This window comes from Monodelphis domestica, chromosome 5, assembly GCF_027887165.1.
Source record: "Monodelphis domestica isolate mMonDom1 chromosome 5, mMonDom1.pri, whole genome shotgun sequence".
Taxonomy (NCBI): Eukaryota; Metazoa; Chordata; class Mammalia; order Didelphimorphia; family Didelphidae; genus Monodelphis; species Monodelphis domestica.
The window spans coordinates 131,786,439-131,810,638 of NC_077231.1; the positions used below are offsets into that span (position 1 = coordinate 131,786,439).

At 32.5% G+C, this 24,200-nt stretch overlaps 1 protein-coding gene across 7 annotated transcripts in view; it reads left to right on the plus strand.

Annotated features, from left to right (window-relative positions):
* LOC100011666 (solute carrier organic anion transporter family member 1B1) overlaps positions 1-24,200 on the plus strand; it is a 68,124-nt gene that overhangs the window by 37,548 nt on the left and 6,376 nt on the right. For 5 of the 7 annotated variants that reach the window (XM_007503550.3, XM_007503549.3, XM_007503552.3 and 2 more), the window contains 5 exons: positions 1,842-2,006; positions 6,022-6,217; positions 8,734-8,899; positions 12,874-13,058; positions 19,068-19,132. In XM_007503550.3, coding sequence (XP_007503612.2) covers positions 1,842-2,006; positions 6,022-6,217; positions 8,734-8,899; positions 12,874-13,058; positions 19,068-19,132 — 777 coding nt within the window. The remainder of the gene's footprint in view (positions 1-1,841; positions 2,007-6,021; positions 6,218-8,733; positions 8,900-12,873; positions 13,059-19,067; positions 19,133-24,200) is intronic. The other 2 variants (XM_007503553.3, XM_056799341.1) reach the window with 2 other exon arrangements.

The following is a 24,200-nucleotide window of genomic DNA, read 5'->3' on the forward strand; positions in this document are numbered from 1 at the left end:
TGTCACATTAAGTGTGTAATCAATAGATAAATGAATGACAAAATGGAATAAAAAACAAGATGGAATTAAAAGATAATCTAGTACAGCCTTTTCATTTTACAGATGACAAAACTTAGATCCAAAAGGTTGTAATTATTTCTCCAGACACATGAAATTTTTGGCAAAAGCAGAACTAGAATCCAAGTCTTCTGATTCCAGAATAATGCAAAATTCAAAGAAGCTTTGTCCCATAGTTTGTAGATTGCCTTAAATGCTAACAATAGTTTTGCCCTGTGTCCCTTCCTCTGTTCAGAAATATTTACAACTTTTATGGAAAAGGCTATATTTTAATATTCATAAAGAATATTTTCTATTTAAGGTATAAGGAATATTTTCTATTTGAGGTATCATGAAATTTAGAGTAAAAAGATACCTTAGTGAGCCTACCTCATACTTTTTTATATTAGGAAATTGAAGACCCAATAAGTATACCCAAGGCCACATAAATGATATGTAATATAATTAGATTCACAACCAGGACCTCTAACATAACATCCAGGGTTAATGATAACATTACTCAGTTGCAAACTTGTTAAAATTTAACAGCAGTATGGTAAGTGAAATCTTAAAATGAAACATTTCTAATTAAGTAAAATTTAAACTTTTTGATTGGTATTCAAAATCCTCTAAAGCTGATACTCCCTATGTCTCTGATCTTACCTCAACTTATTTCCCAGCACCTTATTGAACATTTCTTGCACTGCACTGGGACAAGCTGTAATTTAACCTCTAGCTCTTCTCTATACTTGTAATATTCTCCTCGCCCCAATTAATTTAAATTAATTTTCCTGACAAACATAATTAAGCACATCTGGATAGACTTATTTAATACACTTAATTATTGCTCTTTCCCCTACTCTTCTTCAAATACCAATACCTTTAAAAAGCCAGTTCCCATATCCCTATTCTTGTTCCAATTATAATCATTGTATGTATTTCTATCCTCCCACTTCTCCTTTTCTTCATCATTCTCTCCTTGCACACTTGACAACTATCTTCCTCTACAAGGATGTTTTGCTACACTTATTATGTAAAAGGACCAAATGCATCTGGCTCTTTTAATATTAGGGAAATAGTGAGTGATCACATCAAAATGAACAGTTTTATTATGAGTATTATTAGGCTTCAGTGTGTTTTTAGTGATCCAGAAATGGAATAAAGAATTTCATCAAGGAAATGCATGCACTAAAAATAAGGTCACTGGTCATGTGATAAGTTCAATGAATTACACATGAAAAGTAAATATGCTTCATTAGAATCCAAAAAATGGAAAGTCAGAGGAAAGTCAGCAGTACAATTGATAGATAATCTATAGAGAAGCTATAGAAAAACATGGCTAAAAGCTCACAGATCATGAAAGCCTCCCACAATAAGCACTATTTAGATGGAGTATCAATATTGATAAGATCAGAGATCCTTTGGAATATTAAAGTAGTGTAACCACCAATACAATGAAACTATTTCAGTGACTAAATGTAAGAAGTGACAGAAAGATCCAATGAGATAGCATTGTGTAGTGAAAAGAACAATGGCGTGAGAGTCTGGAGAAGGAGATTTTTAAAGCTATAGTGATATAAGCCAGCAGAGTGGCCTTTGATCATTTACATTATCTCTCTGGGTCTCAATTTTGTCCTCCATAAAATTAAGTAGTTTGTTGTTAAGCTTTTCCAGTCTATGATTCTATGACCAAAAATTTAATCAAAAAGTTCAATACATAATTGCCCATAAAACAAAAAAACACCTTTATTTTCTGAATATGTTTAATTAAATTTTCTTATAAAGGCTTTTATCTTTTTTTCTAGGTTATTTGCATGCCTTGAAGCGTATTCTTTGTAACCGGTTGTACCTCATCTTTTTAATTTCATCTACATTGTCATTTACTAGTCTAGTTGGGACTATAACATATCAACCAAAATATTTAGAACAGGAATATGGAGAGTCAATTTCTAAATACAACTTAATATTTGGTGAGTCTTAGTATTTTACTTTTACTGTATCAAGCACAATGAGCCATTCCTGCCTAAAATTTACACATTTTATATTGGTGTTCAAGATCTTCAAAAGTTGATACCATTTGACTTTACCTTATTTCCCAATGAAAAATTTAAGTTCAAGCCAAAATGAATTATTCTCTTCCAAATATGAAATACCTTGGGCCAATCTACACATTTACCTGCAGATCTTCTCTATTCCTCTAACATCCTCCTTGATTTCCAACTTACACTTTAGAGTTCATTTCAAGTGCCACCTCTTGCAAGAAATTTTATCTCTCTTGTTAGGAATGACCTCCCAGATACAACCTTACATAGTGTTTTGCTTGATATTTCTCTAATTCATTTAAAATATATTGTGCAATATAGTTGTCTATATCTGTACCTTGTTCCTATAATAGACTCCAAGCTTCATGAAGGCAGAGGCTAAGATTTGTTAAATGTCTCATTTCCTAGCCTTTGCCTTTTCACATAGCAGGTGCTTAATAAATCATTGTTGATATAATGAACTACAAAATGATCTGGCCTTCCATCTTCTCTAATTACTCCAACGATCATCCCACTTCACTCTCTAATATATCACAATCTATTGGTTTCTTCCCTAGAGTATAAGAGATGTAACTGAAAGTCACACATTTTACAAACAAACTAGGCCTAATTAGACCCTACCAAACCCTCAATATGTATTATCCTCCATCTTTCATTCTTTTCATAAACTAACTTCCAAAACAAGCTATCTATGTGTACTTCTTTCACTTTTCCCCTCACTTCTGTTGTAGTCTGATTTCTGATCTCATCAGCCAACTAAAACTAGCCTCTCTGAAATTACCAATTGATTCTTAATGGTTCAATCTGATGATTTTTTAAAAGTCTTTATCCTCTCATTCTCTCAGTAGTATGTGAAACTGTCATACAACCTCACCATATAAATACTTTCCTTACTTTGTGGACCTCAGTTTTTGGTTCTTTTACCTACCCAACTACTTTCTTAATCTCCTATTCTAGATCATAATTTATATCTTTCCTCTATACGTTGGCATAACCAAAGTTCTCTTGGGCACAATTCTCTTATCTCTCCAATCTTCTTTTAAGTGATTTTACCAGTTTCCTTGAGTTTAACTGTTATCAATTTGCAGATGACTTCTGGCCCAATATATCTAGTTCTAGTCTTTTTCCTGAGCACCATTTGTATTTTTAGATCTTCCATTTGGAATATTCCAAACTCACTGTGGGACAAGCACCTGAAACATAAAGGAGAACCAATTCATCTTTATCCCTAAAGTTCTTCTCTAATAAACTAATCTATTTCTTTTAAGAACACCATCCCTATCATTAAAGTTCATAGTCTTGGCATTATCCTTGACTCCACACTTTTCTTCACTCCATGTATCCAATTAAATGTCAAAAATGTCTCATTTCTATTATCACAACATCCCTTCTATTTCTTTATCTTTTATTCTCATGATTACCACACTCTAATTACTTCAAAGGTGAGTTAATTCAATAGCCTCTTAACTGGTCTCACTGTTTCAAATATCTCTCCACTTTAAACCTACCTTTATATAGCTATCATCAACATTTTTTGATAGGGCCAAAATGACCAAGTTACTCTACTATTCAAAAATAATTCAGTGAATTCCTTTTATTCAAGGATCATATAAACTTCCTGGTTTAGTTTTTAAAGTCCTTCATACCCTGGCCCCAATTTTTTTAGCCTCCTCATGCATTACTTTGTTTCCCCATACTCTATGATCCAAAAATGTGAGCTTCTTTCATTCTTTACATCAGTCTTTCCCCCACCCTTGGAATGCATCTTTGCTTACCTTCACCTCTAGGAATCTGTTGTTTCCTTCAAACTCAATTCAAATGTCATCTTACATAAAATCTGTTAGGATCCTTTTAGCTACTAGTGTCTCTAAGATTTAAAAAAATGTTTATTTTGCACATATTTTGAATAGGCTTAATTTGTTTGTGTTGTTTCCGCTCATAGAATATAAACTTTTTAGCATAGGATCACTGAAATTTATCTATCTATCCTCCATAACTAACATGCTACCTGGCATTAAATTGGAACTTAAATATGAAACAGTCCAACAAAATTTCAGTAGCAGTAAGAAATATTGCTATTCCCAATGTAAACCTTTTTATTCAGGAAATAAATAGGTTGAAAAGGTATGTCTGCCATCACATATAAAGAGATAATTCTCATTCCTGGGTGGAAGAATAAGACTGGAGGTTCATTTAACTTTTCAGATAATATGAAAATATATTAGTAAGGGAAAGATTTCAATTGGAAACACCTTCACTATAATTATAAAATTCATTTGGAAGAATAAAAGATCATTAATATCAAAGGAATTAATTCTAAAATTTAAGAAAGGGGGTCTACAAGTATCAGATTTTAAATTATATTATTAGGCAGTAATTATCAAAACCATCTGGTAATGGCTAAGAAATGGAAATGTAGAAGAGTGGAACAGAACAGACATACAACAAACAGCTGTAAATTTTAAAGTTATCTGGTTTCTGACAAATCCATAGATTCAGGGTGTTTGAATAATGAACCATGGTTTGATAAAATTGCTGGGATAACTAGAAACTAGTTTGGCAAAAACTAGGTATAGACCAATATCTTATGCCATTCACTAAGATAAGATCAAAATGGATACATGATCTAGAAATAAAAGAATATAACAAATAAATTAGAAGCACAGGGAACATATTACCTATCAGATTTATGTATAGGAGTGGAATTTATGAGTCAATAAGAGGTGGAGAGCAGTGTGAAATGAAAAATGTGTAATTTTGAACACATTAAATTGAAAAGTTTATGTATAAGTAAAATAAATGCTTCTAAGATTAGAAAGTAGAAAATTGAGGGGAAAAATTCTTAGATACCCCATCAGATAGTAATCTCATATCTAAAATATTGAATGAACTTTGTTAAATTTATAAAAATAAAATCTAACTACTAATTGATAAATGGACAAAAGATATGAAAAGGCAATTTTTAGATGAAGAAATCAAAGCCTATATAGGTATATGAAGAATGCTCCAAAACACTACTGAGTAGAGAAATGCAAACCCAAACAATTCTGAGATATCATCTCACACCTATCAGACTGGTTAAAATGGCAAAAGGAGTAGTGAAAAATACTGGAGATGTAGAAAAATAGGAACACTGATGTATTGTGGGGGAGCTGTGAACTGCTCTATGCTTTTTGGCAAGTTATTTGGAATTACAACCAGAAAATTATAAAATTGCATATATCCTTACACCCTCTATTTCCCAAGAATATCAGGGAAAGATGAAAAGAACTTCCAAAAAGTTGATAGCAGCTCTCTTTCTGGTGACAGAGAATTGGAAACTAAGAGAATGCTCACCAATTGGGAAATGACTGAAGACATTGTGGTATATGATTGTGAAGGAATACTATTGGACCATATGAACAGACTAGTTATTAAAAAAAATAACCTAGAAAGAATTATATAAGATAATGAACAGTGAAATAAGTAGAAAAAGAACATTATACACAGCCACAGAAGTAATACTGGAAAAATAAACTGAGTGTATTATCTCCAAAAAGTAAACAAATAGATAAAACATGAAGGACTTAACTTATATGAACATTTTGATCTCCCTATTGTTTTATTGTGTGATTCAGGGAGGTTAGGAAAGGACTTTCACATTAGTGGAAGGTATCTATTATGTAGATATGAAGAAAAGTAAGCTGAACATCTAGGAAATCTGTGATTTTGTTTGTGTAATATTCATTTTCTTTATCTATGGTAATGCTTGTTTTGTTTGTAAACATTTGTAGTAAAAAAAATTAAATTAAAAATAAAAAAAGTCCAGTGTCCCAGAGCATGGGTTGACTACATTTTTTCACCAAGACTGGAAAAAAAGAAAACACTTGTATTGACCAGCATATCCCAGAGGGCTGTGGTTGCAAACTTTCAGTTATTTTTTTCCTTCTTTTTCCTTTTATAGGATTACTGATAATTCCTTTGAGTAGTATATCAACCTTCCTGGGAGGATACATTCCTAGAAAATGGAAATTAGACATAATTGGAATCGCCAAAGTGCTCTTTATTTCCCAGTTTTGTGGCTATATTTCAGAATTATTGATTTTGTCATTAAACTGTGGAAACAGACCAATTGCTGGACTAACAGCAACCTACAATGGGTATGTGTCTATTATTTGTCAACTACATAATAGTGTGAGCTTTTTGTCACAAAATTATGTATAATAATGAGGGGGAAGAAATCTGTTTTCAACATTAAACATTAAAAATTAATATTTTAAAAGGAACCTTTGTTTAAACATTCAATTAGAGAAATGGATAATTTGAACAGACATTCCTTATATTACTTTCCTTTCTAGAATCGATTGTAGTCATAATCACTATGGCATTTAAAAATATTTATAGATGGATTACAGGGCTGTTGGGAGTACCTGGTGTGAAGTCAGGAAGATTCATCTTCATGAGTTTCATGAATCCAAATCTGGCCTCAGACACTTATTAGCTATGTGACCCTGAGAAAGTCATTAAGCCTCCTTTGCATCCATTTCCTCATCTATAAAATAAGCTGAAGAATGAAATGGCAGATAACCTCAATGTCTTTCCCAAGAAAAGCCTAAATGGCATCACACAGTAAGAAATAACTGACAAAAAATATAGGTGTATTCCCCAACCTCACTCAATCCATTCTGATGTTTAATAACCTTTGCCATAAGGATAACCCTCATTTGAGATAACGTCTTTTTTTTTGCTTGGTAATACAATTTTTAAACTAAAATATAATAATAATGCCTACCTAATAATTATAAAGCACCTTAAGGTTTGCATATCACTTTATATATTTCATTTATTTTATTCTTACAACCTTGGGAGTTGTTTCTATTATTCTGCCCATTTCAAAGAAGATACTGACATTGAGAGAGCTTAAATGATTAACCAGGGTCATATAGCTAGTACATGTCTGAAGCAGGATTTAAAATCAAGTGATTTATACATGATGTTCCAAATGTCTTGGTGCAGTTTTAAGCTATTAGGGCTTTTTTTTTTTTACAAGTATTGAATAGTTAATAAAAAGCCATTAAAACTTACAACAGCATGAAAACTTTTGGGATATCCTTTACTTTTATTGTATAAACATTTAAAAATATTTTTAGATTGCATATCTATATCCTCTTCTATAAGCAAAATTGTTTTCAGAAGTAGTTGTAAAATTCTTGTCCCTGCCTGAATCAGAGTCCAATTTGCTGCCAGGCTTTTCCTGATTCCTAGGGATCTCTATATCAAATATGGCAGAATCAAAATTGACCTTCCTGCTAGTTGTACTGCTGCCTCTCTGGCGTCCCCTAGAACTCTGTGGAAAATTGCCCAAAAGGAACTGAAAATTGAAGTCTGAATGAAGATTTTTAGTAAAATCATAAAGGTGGAACAATACCTCAGTGGAAAACAAGGGCTTCCTGGGTTTGTTTTTTGCTGGGTCATGGATAAGATAAAAAGCAAGAAAAATTTTCATTAATTTGACAACCATCTTAACTTTTAAAATTACTGCCTCGACAGTTACTTAACTTTTTATTATTTCTAGCCACTTTTACCTTCCAGTATTGATTATTGAATAGACTTCCTTTTCATAAATATTCCTTTTGGCCTTCTACTTATAGTGAAAACAATTTTTTTTTGGAGTTTTGTGAATTGTAGTTTGACTGCAGAAGTGATCTGGGGGGATACCCATAAGATATTTTATTTTCTTTTTGCCACTTAGAAAACAATAGAAATATCACCATTTTCAGAATGCATTAATTGGGCATGATATAGTTCCACTGAGTGAAACTCATTCATATCTATACCACTTTGTTTACAAAAAAAAGTCCCCATCCAAATTCCTTGAATTTTCAAGATTTATGTAATGCAGCAAGGTGATATGGGTTCTGTACCTGGAATAATGAAGACTTCATTTAAAATCCAGTATGGGAAACTAACTCAATATATAACCTGGAAAAGTCACTTAACCTCTTTCATCTATAAAATGAAGATAATAACACCTACTTCCCATAGTGATTTTAAGGGTAAAATGAAACAATATTCATAAAGGACTTGGCAAATCCTAAAGCCTCACTCAATGCTGCTAGAAATTATTAGGAAAGAAAGAATCAAACATTAATTACTATCCTCTAAAATGCTAGATACTGTACTGAACATTTTATTATGAAGATATCTAATAGGTAATGACATCATCACATTTGCATATGTGGTACAATATTGTCTATTTTGAATACTACATAATAAATATACATGTATATTCATTCATATATTTAAGTAATATGTGTGGAATTTCTGATCTAAGCAGATAAGAAAAATGAGACCCAGTGAGGGGAAACTGAATTGTCCAGAGTGATATAACTAATGACAATAGAATTGAAATCGAAACCTAAGCCCATTACTACTATACTCTCTCTGTGAAAATTATGCTTTTTCAAAAATTCTTAACTATTTCCATTGACTACCTTTAAATTATGTTTGTTGGCTGTGATGGGCCCCAGCATTTTTATAAAAACAGAATTAAATATATATTTTAGAATTTTGCCTTTGCAATATATTTATCCTCTTTCTTTTCTGCATAAGTTGATGGCATAATTTTTCTTTATTCTTTCCTTATAAATGATAAATGTCTACATTGTGATTACAGAGATGACCCAGACATATATCCTCAAAACTTCCCATTTCCTTTCTGCAACTCAGACTGTAATTGTGATGCCAATCTATGGGATCCTGTCTGTGGGGATGATGGACTCACTTACATGTCACCATGTTTAGCTGGATGTAAATCTTCAGTAGGCCATGGAAATGACTTGGTATGTATAGTGACTTTCCTTTCTTCTACAGCAGCAGCATCAATGATTTCATTGAGCACCAACTGTTCAATTCAGCAAACAACTGTTTTGTTCAGGAAAATGCTCAAACACAAGAAAAGGGCAATTTGATATTAATTTGCTTGTGGTTGTTAAAAACAGCGACATTATTAGATTAAATGCTACCTGGAAAAAATATATGGGCAAAGGTTGACATCCAATATCTAAATTCCTAACACTGAGGTCACTCTTTCTCATATCTCCTGGATTTAAAATATTATGGCATTTAAAGTAATGCATGTGTCAAAAGAGGCCTTCTAGAAAACAGAATTCCAGTAAAAAAGGAATTAACATGCTGATTTATACCTACAAAATTACTATATAATTACAAAAGATGAAGCACCTATCCTAGTGCAGAAAGTCATTGTCTCTAAGAAAATTCCTAAACAAAGGAATTCATTGGGGATAGGATAAAGAATGCATATAGTTAAATCACAACTTTCAAAATAATAGATCTTTTGAATGTTCTATTCAATGATATATGATATGATATGATATAACATAACATAACATAACGTAACGTAACGTAACGTAACATAACATAACATAATATAACATAATATAACATAATATAACATAATATAACATAATATAACATAATATAATATAATATAATATAATATAATATATAATATAATATAATATAATATAATATAATATAATATAATATAATATAATATAATATAATATAATATAATATATAATATAAACCTATTTGTGCAGGCCAAGTACAAATGGTTCTTTATTCATTTAACATAGTTATAGAAGTTAAATATTTTTATGATGCCAGTCAGAACCTACCATTTGACCATAGCTATTCAATCCTAACCCAAATTTGTCTCTTTCTGTACCAGACTCCAAGATAAATATTTCTAATGTGCCTTGTTGTGCCAGGCACTAATACTGGGGACAGAAAAGAGGCAAAGGATAATCTCTTCTTTCTAGGATTTCACAAAACAACACCAGAGGCAACAAGCAAATAAATATGTATAAAGATAACTAGGAAATGGGAGAAAGAGGGACCAGAACTGGTAAAGATTTCCTATAGAATTTGGGATTTTAGTTGGAATTTAAAGAAAGTCAAGGAAGGCCACAGGTGGGCATGAAGTGCAAGAATACCATAAGCATGAGAGATAATAGAGAAAGAATTCAGAGCAGAGATCAAGTGCTGTAATTCACATTACACCAAGCAAATCTGTGAACTACTAGTGAAATACAGTGAAAATTTTCTAGTGATGTCAGCAAGTGCCTTTTTGTCCTAGTTGCTAGTCTTCCTACCTTTAGTTTACATATGCAGTCTCAAGGTAACACACCAGATGGATTGTTTAAAATAAGACAGAAAATCAGTAGTTTCTGTCTTGAGACTACAATTTGACACTAATACTTGAGCACAAGTTCCCATGTAATTGGATCTCTGACTTCCTAAGCCCTAGATCTTACTTTCCTAGAAATATAGTAGTCTGTCTCAGGTTATTTTTCTGTATGCTATTTCTTAGTTATAACAAGGACAATATAGGATAGTGGAAAATATTGACTTGTATGTCAAGAGATCTAATGTCTAATGACTGTCCAGCTACTAACTGGAGACTAAACAATTAATCAGTCAGAGTATCAATCAATATTTTTTGAAGACTTACTATTTGACTGGCCATGTGCTAAATTCTAGGGGCAGAAAAAGAAAAAAAGGCAATCCCTGGTGTAAAGGAACTCACAATATAATAGCAGAGACAACAAACAATGTACTAACAGTATACAGAAAAAATAAAGAATATTTTAAAAAGGAGGCACTATAATTAAGGGAGTTTGGGGAAAGACTTCCTCAGCAGAGAGGATTCAGTTGAGACTTTAAATAGGACCAGAAAATCAGTATGGGAAGATGAGGAGGAAGAGGCTTTCCAGGCATAGGTAAGTCAGATAAAAGGTCCAGAGTTAAGATATATAGTGTCTTATTTAAGAAAGATTAAGGAGGTCAATGTCACTATGAAATGAGGAATTAGATGTAAGAAGACTGGAAAGGTGGGGGTGGATGGGGTTAGGTTATAAAAATCCTTTAATAGAGACCCAATGGAATTTTTTGAGTATAAATGGATGGGAATAAAATAGTTTTGAGAATGGAGAAAGGATCAGAGTGGCAAAAAGCTTGAGGTAGGCAAACTCATCAGCAGGCTATTGCAATTAGTCAAAGCATGAAGTGATGATGGCCTGGGCCAAGTATATTTACAACATCTGGATTTCCTTTTTCTATAAAATTAGGGGGTTGGGACTATAATGATGTCAAAAATCCATTCCAATTCTAAAATTGCATTGTTCTATGAATTTAAGAAGCTATTAGAACCTGGTTAACTAGCTTGCCACCTAGTTCTAGCCCCTGCTCAGTACCCTAGTTCTAGTTCCTTCCTGACCCAGACTAACAATGGATATTCAATTTTCAAACATTTATGAGCATTTATGATGTTCCAGACACTGTACTTAATATTGCAATACAAATACAAAAGTGAAATACATTCCTCTCTCCCAAAAGATTATATTCTATCAGGGAAGACTAAAAGTATACTTTGTCACTGAACCAGAAGCCATGACTTAAAAGGCTTAATCTTTTAATTCCCTTCTCTTCCCCCTAGTTCTTGACCAGGGGGTCATAGTTTTCATTAGTAGTTGACTCTGCTGTCCACTATATCTAGGTCTGGCTTTAACTGTGTTTTAATTCTCTCCCTGGTCATCTTTTCACAGCAGATGCTTTGTTGCTAAATATATTTCTTCTCTACCCACTGCCTTCCTGCCAATTATGTACCCCCTTCCCTTTCCAGTAATCTGAATATAATCCAATAAATTCCATTATAGTTCCATGAAATGGTGTATCAATTTATTCCAGTATGGTTCTAATTAAATTCTATTATTTTCCCAAATATTTCTGCCCTACCACCACTAGCATATATGTGTTGTGAACTTCTTGAGTTCAGAGATGGTTTTCCATTTTTTAATTCATTCCAATTCTAGCATAATATTTGTTAAATTATAAATGTTCAAAACATAGTTTCTATTCATCATAACCATATAAGTATATACAAAATACAAACAATACAATATAATACAAAACATTTTGAGAAAGTAGGTTATGAAAAGACACACAAATACAAAATATCTTTTCTCATTTGCATACATCATCATCACATAAACCCATACTGTGTGTCTCTATATGTGTGCACATAATTATGTTCATATACATATCTGTGAATGCACACAAATGCTTGATCCACAAATCATGAACCATAATCACAACTACTTGAATAATGAATGAAGCTCAGTAATGTTCCTATATAGTAATGAGTAGTTGAGAATAGATGACTAATGGATGGATAATGATGCAATTGAGTTTGGTGAGGCTACAATAGAGTACATTGGTTTAAAATGATCAGCCAATTGTTTTTCCTTTTGCATTTTAGACAAGCTATGTTGTTTTATTTTTTAACCTAAGTACAAAAATAATAATTTCCTTTAAGTATTTTTCATGGATAAATTCTGATCCATAAGAAACATAAATCAATTTAACTTTTATCTAAGTCAAAGTAGTAGTTGGAAAAGCACTGAATTTGGAGTTGGAGGACCTGAACTTAAATTATTACTGCTACTTATTATTGCTGTAATTCTGATCAACTCATTTCTCTTTGGATTTCAGTTTCCTTCTCTATTAAATGAGAAGCTTACATTAAATGATCTCTAAATATTAAAACTATAGTCATATTAAAGATAAATATTTAATAATAAATTAAATTAAACAAATATAAAAATAATATCTTAAAATTCTCCAATATTTAGTTTAGTTAATTAATGCTTTATCCTTTAACTATAAATACTTTTTGTAACATTTATTTTGCTTTGTAAATTGTATTCTATCATATTGAAAATTTTACTTTTAGGTATTTCATAACTGTAGCTGTGTTGAAATTAACAATTTCCAGGCACAAAATTTCTCAGCCTATTTGGGAGAATGTTCAAGGACAGATGATTGTTCGAGAAAGTTTATTTATTATATGGCAGTGGAATCTTTGGCATACTTTTTCTATGCATTGGGATTTACCCCTGGAACTATGCTGATTTTTAAGTAAGTAATATAAAAATCATAGTTGTATATGAGTCAACAAATGTTTCTGTCTTTTGTTAAATGTTACATTGAAGTTATTTGATTTCATAAAAATAAGGAAATGGCAAGATTAAGTGATCTCTATGATTCACATGCTGGAGTTGCTTTGTACATAAAATTACTGTTTTGTTTTCCTTTTTAAAAAACTAATGTTTTTTCCCATTATGGTAAATATCCACTCTAATATCAACAGCAGTTTGTGTAATCTCTTACTTTAAAAAATACTGATATCTTTGTTATGTCAACTTCATGACATACCATGGTATTCCCTTTTAAGAAATGGAACTGACCAAACATAAAGACTACCCATAAACTTGAGGTATTTACTTCATAAGTATTTTAAGAAGAAGGGAGTGAAAGCTTTGAACATGGAGAATACCAGATAACATCACTCAGAATAAAATTGAGCATATCCCACCAGAAAGGAAAGGGCTGGTTGCTGATTTGGGAATTTCTCAAACATTAGCTTAACCAGAAATTAGGGATCTGTATTCTGGAAAAAAATACAATAATAATTATAATTAATTTTCAAGTATTAGAAAGTCTATAAAATAGATAATGGACTGAACTTCTTATAGCTCACAATGCAGAAACAGAAGCCATAGGTAAAGGTGGAAAACAGGTTGTTCATCCCTCATTTTGAAGAGGACCAATGACATCATGGGGCAATGACTTCATTTGTACCTGACTCAAGTGAAGCAGAATTGCACAAAGTCATTGGCTTTACTCTCTTCCACAGTCCTAGAAGTCCAGGGGCACGATAAAAGTAAGGAAGACTGGTAATGGCCTTGGAAAGAGTGAATGACCTTGGCTTATCTTACTAAATTCTAAGCATTCCACAACACTTTCTTTATTCACCTTTGTGCCTGTTTGGGGAACAAATTGCTCTCATCTGCCCAGAAATTGTCAAATGTTGCAGAGAAGTCACAAAGGTCAAATAAGATTATTATTAAGAAGATGGAATTAAATTTGCCAATTAAAATATCACTGCTAGCTTTAGGGAGCCTAGCTCAAGTTGCTGTAGCTTCTGGAAATTCTGGAAAATGGTCTGTAAGAATTTAAGTTTAAACCAATACTGCATATAATGTACTAAGTTCCATGTGGATATAGTAAAAATATAAAAGATAACACCACAAACTAATTAAAAGAGCAGAAAAATATTCTTTGTATTTATGGATAGATCAAGAATTTGTGACAAAGCATGGAGAGAGATCACCAAAAATATAAAATGAATTTTGATTATGTAAAATGAAAACTTTATTCAAATAAAACGAAGATACTCATGAAAATCTTGTGAAAGATTCTAAAGATCTATTCAATGCCTGCTAATGGCATGAGCACTTCAGTATTTATTTCATGAATTAAAATATACTTCATATATCACTTCTATTATTTTCCAAAAAAGTTAGAGCTCTCTAAGCTTCTTATAAAACAGAAAATTCATGTGTCAATCAAATTCACATTGGTAGAGCCATCTATCTTTCTAGGGTTTTGCAGCTGATGAACTACATTGGTGGTGCACAAGAGAAAAAATCAAGATATTGAAAGATAGGGAAACCAAACCAAAAGAAAAATGATTGAAATAAATGTTGATATTTAGCAAGAGAAAGTATAATTAAGAATTTTTGTGTAGAATGTGGGTTAGGCTTATTTTATGTTGTTTCCAAGGGCAAAAAAAAAAGTAGATTGAAGCCATATAAAAATAGAATTATTGGAGTCAAGATGGTGGTGTAGAGGCAGCAAAAGTTCAGACCTCTGAAAACCCTTCCTTACCGATTATAAAATAAATGCTCCTAGGGAACTGAAAATCAAACCTAAAAACAAGACAGAGCCAAGGAACCCTCCTGCTGTACTCAACTTATAAGATACATCCCCAAAAATCAGAATTTGAGACTGCTCCAATTTAATTGGAAGGAAAAAGGAAGGCCCTGGGACCCCTCCACAACATAGAGCACTAAGCCTCCAGGGGCAGCAGGAACCTCTGGGCAGGCAAAGGCCCTGGTCTGGAGGGAATACCTTGTGGGCAAAACTGTGCCAGGCTCAGAACGTTGAACACAGGCAGTGGGGTAGCAGTTAGAGAAGAAACAAAAATCACATGATTATCTCAATAGATGCAGAAAAAGCCTTTGACAAAATACTACACCCATTCCTATTGAAAACACTAGAAAGCATAGGAATAGAAGGGTCTTTCCTCAAAATAATAAACAGTACATATCTAAAACCATCAGCAAACATCATCTACGATGGGAATAAACTAGAAGTCTTCCCAATAAGATCAGGAGTGAAACAAAGGTGCCCATTATCACCTCTATTATTTAACATGGTACTAGAAACACTAACAGTAGCAATTAGAGAAGAAAAAGATATTGAAGGTATTAAAAGAGGTAATGAGGAGACAAAGCTATCACTCTTTGCAGATGATATGATGATCTACTTAAAGAATCCTAGAGAGTCAACCAAAAAGCTAGTCAAAATAATCAACAACTTTAGCAGTTGCAGGATACAAAATGAACCCACATAAGGCATAAGCATTTCTATATTTCTACAACACATCTCAGCAGCAAGAATTAGAAAGAGAAATTCCATTTAGAATCATCCTAGACAATCTAAAATACTTAGAAATCGATCTGCCAAGACAAACACAGGAACTATATGAACACAAGTATAAAACACTCTCCACACAATTAAAACTAGATCTAAACAATTGGAAAAACATTGACTGCTCTTGGGTAGGATGAGCTAACATAATAAAAATGACAATCCTACCCAAATTAATTTACTTATTTAGTGCTATACCCATTGAACTACCAAAAAACTTTTTTACTGAATTAGAAAAAAAAAACCATAATGAAGTTCATTTGGAAGAACAAAAGATCAAGGATATCCAGAGAAATCATGAGAAAAAAAAATGTGAAGGAAGGAGACCTTGCAGACCCAGATCTCAAAGTATATTATAAAGCAGTGGTCATCAAAACAATTTGGTACTGGCTAAGAGACAGAAAGGAGGGTCAATGGAATAGACTTGGGGTATGTGACCTCAGCAAGACAGTCTATGAAAAGCCCAAAGATCCCAGCTTTTGGGACCAAAACCCACTATTTGATAAAAACTACTGGGAAAATTGGAAGACAGTATGGGAGAAATTTGGTTTGGACCAACATCTCACAATCTACCAGAAGATAAACTGAAAATGGGTGAATGACTTGAATATAAAGAAGGAAATTATAACCAAATTAGGTGGATACAGAATAGTATACATGTCAGATCTTTGGGAAAGGAAAGACTTTAAAACCAAGCAAAAGCTAGAAAAAAATCACAAAATACAAAATCAATAATTTTGATTACATCAAATTAAAAAGGGTTTGTACAAATAAAACCAATGTAACCAAAATTAGAAGGAAAGCAACCATTTGGGAAACAATCTTCATAACAAAAACCTCTGACAAAGGTCTAATTACTCAATTTCATGAATAGCTAAACCAATTGTACAAAAAATTAAGCCATTCTCCAATTAATAAATGGGCATGGGACATAAATAGGCAATTTTCAGTTAAAGTAATCAAAACTATTAATAAGCACATGAAAAAGTGTTTTAAATCCCCTATAATCAGAGAGATACAAATCAAAACAACTCTGAGGTATCACCTCACACCTAGCAGATGGGCTAACATAACAATCAAAAGTAATGAATGCTGGAGGGGATGTTTCAAAGTCAGGACATTAATGCATTGCTGGTGGAGTTGTGAATTAATCCAACCATTCTAGAGGGCAATTTGGAACTATGCCCAAAGGGAGCTAAAAGACTGTTTGCCCTTTGATCCAGCCATAACACTGCTGGGTTTCTACCCCAAAGAGATAATAAGGAAAAATACATGTACAAGAATATTTATAGCTGCGCTCTTTGTGGTGGCAAAAAAATGGGAAAATGAGGGTATGCCCTTCAATTGGGGAATGGCTGAACAAATTGTGGTATATGTTGTTGATGGAATACTATTGTGCTCAAAGGAATAATGAACTGGAGGAATTCCATGGGAACTGGAATGACCTCCAGGAATTGATGCAGAGTGAGAGGAGCAGAACCAGGAGAAAATTGTACACAGAGATTGATACACTGTGGTACAATTGAATGTAATGGACTTCTCCATTAGTGGCAATGCAGTGATCCTGAACAACTTGAAGGGATCTATGAGAAAGAACACTATCCATATTCAGAGGAAAAACTGTGGGAGTAGAAACACAGAAGAAAAACAACTGCTTGAATACATGGGTAGAGGGGATATGATTGGGGAGGTAGAATCTAAATGAACATCCTAATGCAAACACCAACAACATGGAAACAGGTTCTGATCAAGGAGACATGTAATACCCAATGAAATTGCGCATCCACTGTGGGAAGGAATGGGTCAGGGGAGGGAGAGAATTAATGTAACTCTTGTAACCAAGGAATAATGTTCTAAGTTGACCAAATAAATTAATTCCAAAAAAATAAAAAAATAAAAAATAGAATTATTTTAATTTAAAGCAATTTCCCAAAAATTATAAATGTGCTAAATTGGAATGAGTTTCCCCTGTTTCAATCAATGAAAATATTACTGAAACTGGTTTTGGGATAAGAATATCTATTTAGTGATCAGGCTAATATATAGTCAACAAATTGGTAGATCAGTGAATCTCTCTCAGTGACCAAAGGTTCCCAGGGGTCTTTTAGGCAGATCTATAAATAGTTTAAGAACCAATTCTTCAGTTTCTCCCTAGAGCACTCCAATATATCTTTGTTTAGAGAATATTTAGTGAGGAGATAATTCATTAAGTCTCTCAACCCCTCTTCAACCCCATAATAAATAGAATTGTATAGGAACAGCCTTTGTCAATTAAATAGATTTCATGGGAAGGAAATGTTTCTATGAGTTCCTAAAAACATAGGCATTGCAGAAGATAAAATCAAAACAAAACAAACAAACAACAACAACAACAACAAAATATTTGGAGTGTCTCTAATCCAGGACCTTGTCACAGGAATAACACAGGATATAAAACAGTACATAAAAAATTCTCAACTGTTGACAATAATGAAGCATCTAAATACAGGTTATATTGTTATTACAGTGGACATTGAAGGATGGTTAGTGTTAGAGAAGATTATAAAGAAGAGGTCAAAACAATTCAGAAATTTCCTCAATCAAAAGAAAAAAATTGGTCTTTGTGGGTAGAAAAGAGAAAGGCAACACATTTTTAGAGGACATTTTCAAATTTCAGTTCTCAAATGAGGAATTTTCATTTCCTCATTTTTGAAACTTTAAGGAGAAAAATAAAATTCTATTTTAAAGCAAATATTATATATACGTATATAAATGAAATCAGATATTTCTAAAAAACAGAGTGGAAAAAATAACAAGAAATAAGAACATGAGACCCAATTGAGTAAAATCATTAAGAAATTATTTTTAAATTGGTGAAATAGAAAAGGTGGCACAAAATTCCACTGAAGAAAAAAAACTATTTAAAACATAGTATTGCCCATTAATTTAATGATAGATTCACAGCCAAGCCAATGGAGTAGTCCGGGATACCGGAATCTCTCTGAAAACCCCCTCCAACCAAATTTAAAATAAAGCTTTAAAATGAATATGAGTGTAACAGAAGTAGGGAAAGGAAGGAAGGGGGCTATTTTCCTGTGGAATACAATTTGGAAAGTAGAGAGAGGTCTCTTTCACTGGGATGAAATGAGAGTCTATACTCAAAACCTTTCCATATTATTAATATTCACCAGCTTCATGCTCCATACATTAATATCACTTTCAATTTCCTATAAAAGTAGACATTTAATCCTTGTGGAAGACAACAACTTTTCACTCATTACCTACATGTATTAACATGAATTGGATCATTTAAAAGCATTATATGTTCAGAAGGTGTGCAAGTATTGCAAGTGTATCAAGAGTACTAAAAATTGTTCTTTGTCTTTATTTCAGGAATGTTGAGCCTGAGCTGAAATCCCTTGCAATAGGTTTTTATGTATTATTTTTGCGAATAATAGGTATGAGTTTTTTTCATTGTAAACTTATCTCAAAAATGTGCACATGAAATTAAATGCAACAAATATTTGCTAAGTGGGACAAATTATATTGGGAAATGGAGGTAAAGGGTCTTTAAATGATAGAACTTTCCTTTTAAGAGTAAACCAAATAATGAGGGAAGGTGAATAGATTTACATAAATATAATGCAAAATACAATGTGATAGGGGCAATGGGTGGATCTAAAGTGTCCTATGAAACTCTAAGGGGCAACTTACTGGTTTTAACTGGGTAAATCAATAAGACCTACACGAAGGAAGTGAATATTGAGTTTGGCATTGAGGAAAGATTTCAGTGTTCTAAAGAACAGAGATTGAAACCCAAGCTTGGATAATAGCCTACTTCATACATAGTTGTGGGAGAGTGCAGGCAAGATCAAAAGACAGCTAGAGAAAGAGAGGGAATGCATTCTAGTCATGGCGAAAACCTTCTTAAAGGTAAGAAATTGGGAGAAGTGTGATTTTTTTTTTAAAAAGGATAGAAGGTTAGTTTGGTTGAACCAAAGAGAGTGTGATAGAGAGTAATATGTAATAAAACTAGAAAAACAGTTTGAAGAAACTGTCTTAGAAAGACTCCCTGAAGTTTTTTTGAGTAGGAGAATGATGTGGTCAGATGAGAATTCTGAGGTCTTTCAAATTTTTCTTTTTCCTTTTTCTAGTTTTGGTAATTTTTATAAAATTTCCTTCTGGTTCTGCTTTTCTTGTTCTGAACCAGTTCAGAAAAGTCTATCTAACATTCCTTGAATTTTTCACATTCATAATTTCTTTTAACACAATTTTCTTCCATTACATGTATTTACTATAAACTTATAGATCTCCCAGAGAAACAAATTTACTCTACCACTTGAATTTAATGCCTTTTTATGATTTATAAAGTGGACTTGTGAATTGGTCCAACCATTCTGAAGAACAATTTGAAACTATTCCCAAAGGGCTATAAACCTGTTCATACTCTTTTAACTCAGCAATACACTATTAGGTATATATCCCAAACAAATCAAAGAAAAGAGTAAAGGGCCAATTTGGATAAAAATATTTAAGCAGCACTTTTCAAGGTGACAAAAAATTAGAAATTAAAGGGATATCTATCAATTTAAGTATGATTGAACAAGTTTTGACAGATCATTATGATGAAATACTTTGTACTATAAGAAATAATGATGATTATGATTTCAGAAAAATATATGGGAAGCTCTGCATGAACTGATGGTTGAAAGTGATATGAGCACAACCAGGAGAACATTATACACAGTAACAGATACTTTAAATAATATTGAACTGTAAAATACTTTGCTATTCTGATCAAGGCAATGATCCAAAACAATTGCAAAGGTTGATGATAAAAAAAATGCTATTACTGTGCAGGGGGGGGAGGAAGAAAAAGGGGGAGGAGAGGGAGGGAGGAAGAGAGAGAGAGAGAGACAGACAGAGAGAGAGAGAGAGAGAGAGATCTGAATAACTCCTAAGAGCAGATTAAAGTATACTTTTAAAATCTTTTTCTCTTTTTTATTTGGGTTTTCTTTTCCAATTTGGCTAATATGTTTTGCATGACTTTGCATGTATAGTTTATATCTTATTGTATGCATTCTCAATGGGTAGATGAATGACAGGACAGGGGGAGAGAATGTGGAAATATTATTAAATGAATGTTAAAATAGTAAAAGAGGGGGAACAAGATAAAAAGTTTTATATGGGAAATGGCATAAAAGCTGAATTTTTGAAGACCTTAGGAATTCTAAGACCTAGAGGAAAAAGAGAGAATGAGTTCCAGGCATCATAATGAAAAGCTGCTTAAAGGTAAGGAATATGACATATACTAAAACTAGAAAAGTAGATTGAGGTATGGATTTAAGGTGCTTAAATATTTAAAGGTAATTTGTTTTTGATTCTGTAGATAACAGGAAGTCAATGGGAAGGGTGACATGGTCAGTACATTACTTTGACAGTTGTGTGGAAGATAGAAAGAAATGGAGAAATCTGATAGAAAGAGATTAATTAGGACATTTTTGTAATATATTAGGTGAATAGTGATGAGGTCACCCACATTTAGTTAGGAATTATTACAAGATGCTCTGATCAAACTGTATAAAAGGCAGTGATTTAGAATTTGCCCTAAGAGAGAACCTAGGGCAAGATGCATGTATTTTGAGATTTATTTGATTACGGATAATGATTGATCCTATGGGAAATCAATTTTTTTAAATGGGAAAAATTATAGGAAGAAGTGAAACCCAAAACAGGGTCGGGTTATAGCCATGGAAAGGGAGATGGTAAACTACATAAAGGGAGACTGATGAATATTCAGATAGGAAGAAAAAAAGGAAGAGTAATGTCACAAAAACCTTGAGAGGACAAAGTATTAATTAAGAAGATGCTCAACATACTGAAATGGTGCAGAAACATAATGAATGATAAAGCAACTGATTAAAGACTTTCATATTTAGCATTTAAGAACATTAGAAGTATTGGAAAGTAACATTGTAAGGCAGGTTTAAAAGGCTTAAAAAGTGAGAGGAGATGAAGTGGAGAAAACAAAGATATATAGCTTTTATTCAAATACTTTGCTTCTGATAAGGGGGAGGAGATGAAATCTTTTCTATTCCCTTATTTATTGCCCCCATTAGCTTTCCAGCTCTGATCCGCAACTTCCTGTTCCAGGATTTGTAGTTCAGTTTTAAGGTACAAAGTATGGGCTAGAGTGGTATAAGAATTAACTATTTAATTAAATTAATTAAAGAACAGGGCTGCTTAGAAGGATTTCCAACTTAGGGCAAGAGTTTTGAAGGTTCACCTTAAGAGCAAAAATAAACTTCTTGGGGGTTCCTTAAGAAGAATTCCCAGAAACCCCTAGGAAAGGACTGTTGGGGAAAACAGATTCATGCTTAGGAATTTCCTCTCAGGAGTAGGTGATCAGAAATGTCCTCTTTCAATTTTTGAAAATTTGGTGGTAGATATCTTTGTAAAACATCTATATATAGTTGAGGAAGATTGGAGAGTACTTGGAGCTGTTCTCTACAGGAGCTCCAGGTGGCGACAGAGAGCAGTGTCTGTGAAAACTGACAGGCAGGTGGATCTCTGACCTGAGAGAGAGAGCTATAAAGTTTATGTATTTATTTTAAGGAGATAAAAAGATTTATAAATTAGAATAGATTTAGTAAATTAAATTGTTATCTGTAGACAGTTAGTGTAGTAAAATTAGGTTGGATTTTCATCAAGCAAGAAAAAGTCCCATGAGGGACAGAAGGGTTTGGGGCTTCAGTTAGAAACCTTAGTTTTGGGGTAATATATCTCCTATCAATTTCTCTTTCTGTATCCTTCCCCTGATATTGTCATAGTTATTAAATAGGGTTAGTAGTAATTTATCTCCAGCCAGCTTCATCTACCGCCAGAGCCTGTAGGCTCTAAAAGCTTTAGCAGAGTCTATAATAGATACCAACTGACAATCAACTGGCCATAATCAATTCAAGATCCGATTTAACCATAACAGTGGTTAGGAAAAATAATTCCTCTCTTTTTTTCTTAGTAAGACTACAGATATTATGCTATATTAGGGGGATACAATTTAAGAAAGGTACAGATGAAATATAATGAGTCCTTGCAGAAACAATGAGAATTGAACGTAATATTCAAGAGATACCCCTATTAAGAGAGACTATGAGAGAGCTATGAGCCTTTATTATTGTTTTTAAAAATTATATATTTTATATGATCAATTTCATGTAAAAATAATTTAAGTCACTTAATTCCAGTTGCCTCTCCTTTACTACTCTTCTGTTTTGGGACCAATATTAAGTATCGATTCTAAGATGGCAATTAAGGGTTTTAGGGGAGAAAATGATTATTTAGTTTCCTCCTTGGCCATTTAATTCCTTCAATTGCTTCTTCTCTTATTACTATAGTTAGCATTTATAATATGATATTCAATAATAGTGGTGATAATGAGCATCTTTTATTCTCTTTGTTTTTATTGAGTTTTCTAGTTTATCCTTTGTAGTGATGATACTTAGTGATGATTTTAGATAGATTCTACTTATCAATTTAAGGAAAGCTCCATTTATTGCTCTCTAGTGTATGAATGGGTTTGTATTTTGATAAAAAATTTTCTGTATCTATTGGGTAAATCCTGTGATTTATCTTGGATTTATTGTTGGTATGGTCAATAGTTTTCCTAATATTGAAATAGTCCTCCATTCCTTACATAAATCTCACTATATCAGAGTGAATGATCCTTAGGGTGTAGTATTGTAATCTCTTTGCCAGTATTTTATTTTAAGAAATTTGTATCTATATTCATAAAAGGAATTGTTCTAGAGTTCCCTTTCTCTGTTTCTGTTCTTTCTGATTTAGATATCAGCATCATATTTATGTCACAAAAGAAATTTTATAGTATTCCCCCATTGCCTTTTCTTCCAAATAATTTATATAGAGGGAATTAATTGTTCTTTTAATATTTGGTAAAATTCATTTTTGAACACATCTGGCCCTGTAAATTAGATTGCCAGATTTTTTCTATTTCAATTCATTTATTTTGAAGAATTTTTTTAAGGTTGGCTAGAGGGATTTTCAGAGAAATGTAGGCTTCAATTCTTTTCCTCTGCAATCTTGACTCTGACTCCAGATTCAATCTAAATCATTTCCCTGGGATCCATGAATGTTTTCAATATTTTTATAACTATTATTTCAAGTGAATATTTTCCTTTGAAACCCTATGCATTTTATTTTATTCTTAAAAAAATATTTTTGAAAACTATCTATAGGCTTCACTAGACTGCTAAAGGAATTCATGACTGAAGAAAGGGTTAAGAATCTCTGCTTTAATTCCAGGAAGTCATCATGAGAGTTATTCACTATGACCAGGTAGGATTCATACCAGGAATGCAAGGACGGTTCTATATTAGGAAAACCATCCACATAAATGATCATATTAACAAGCAAATGGACAAAAACCACATGATTATCTCAATAGATGCAGAAAAAGCCTTTGACAAAATACTACACCCATTCCTATTGAAAAGACTAGAAAGAATAGAA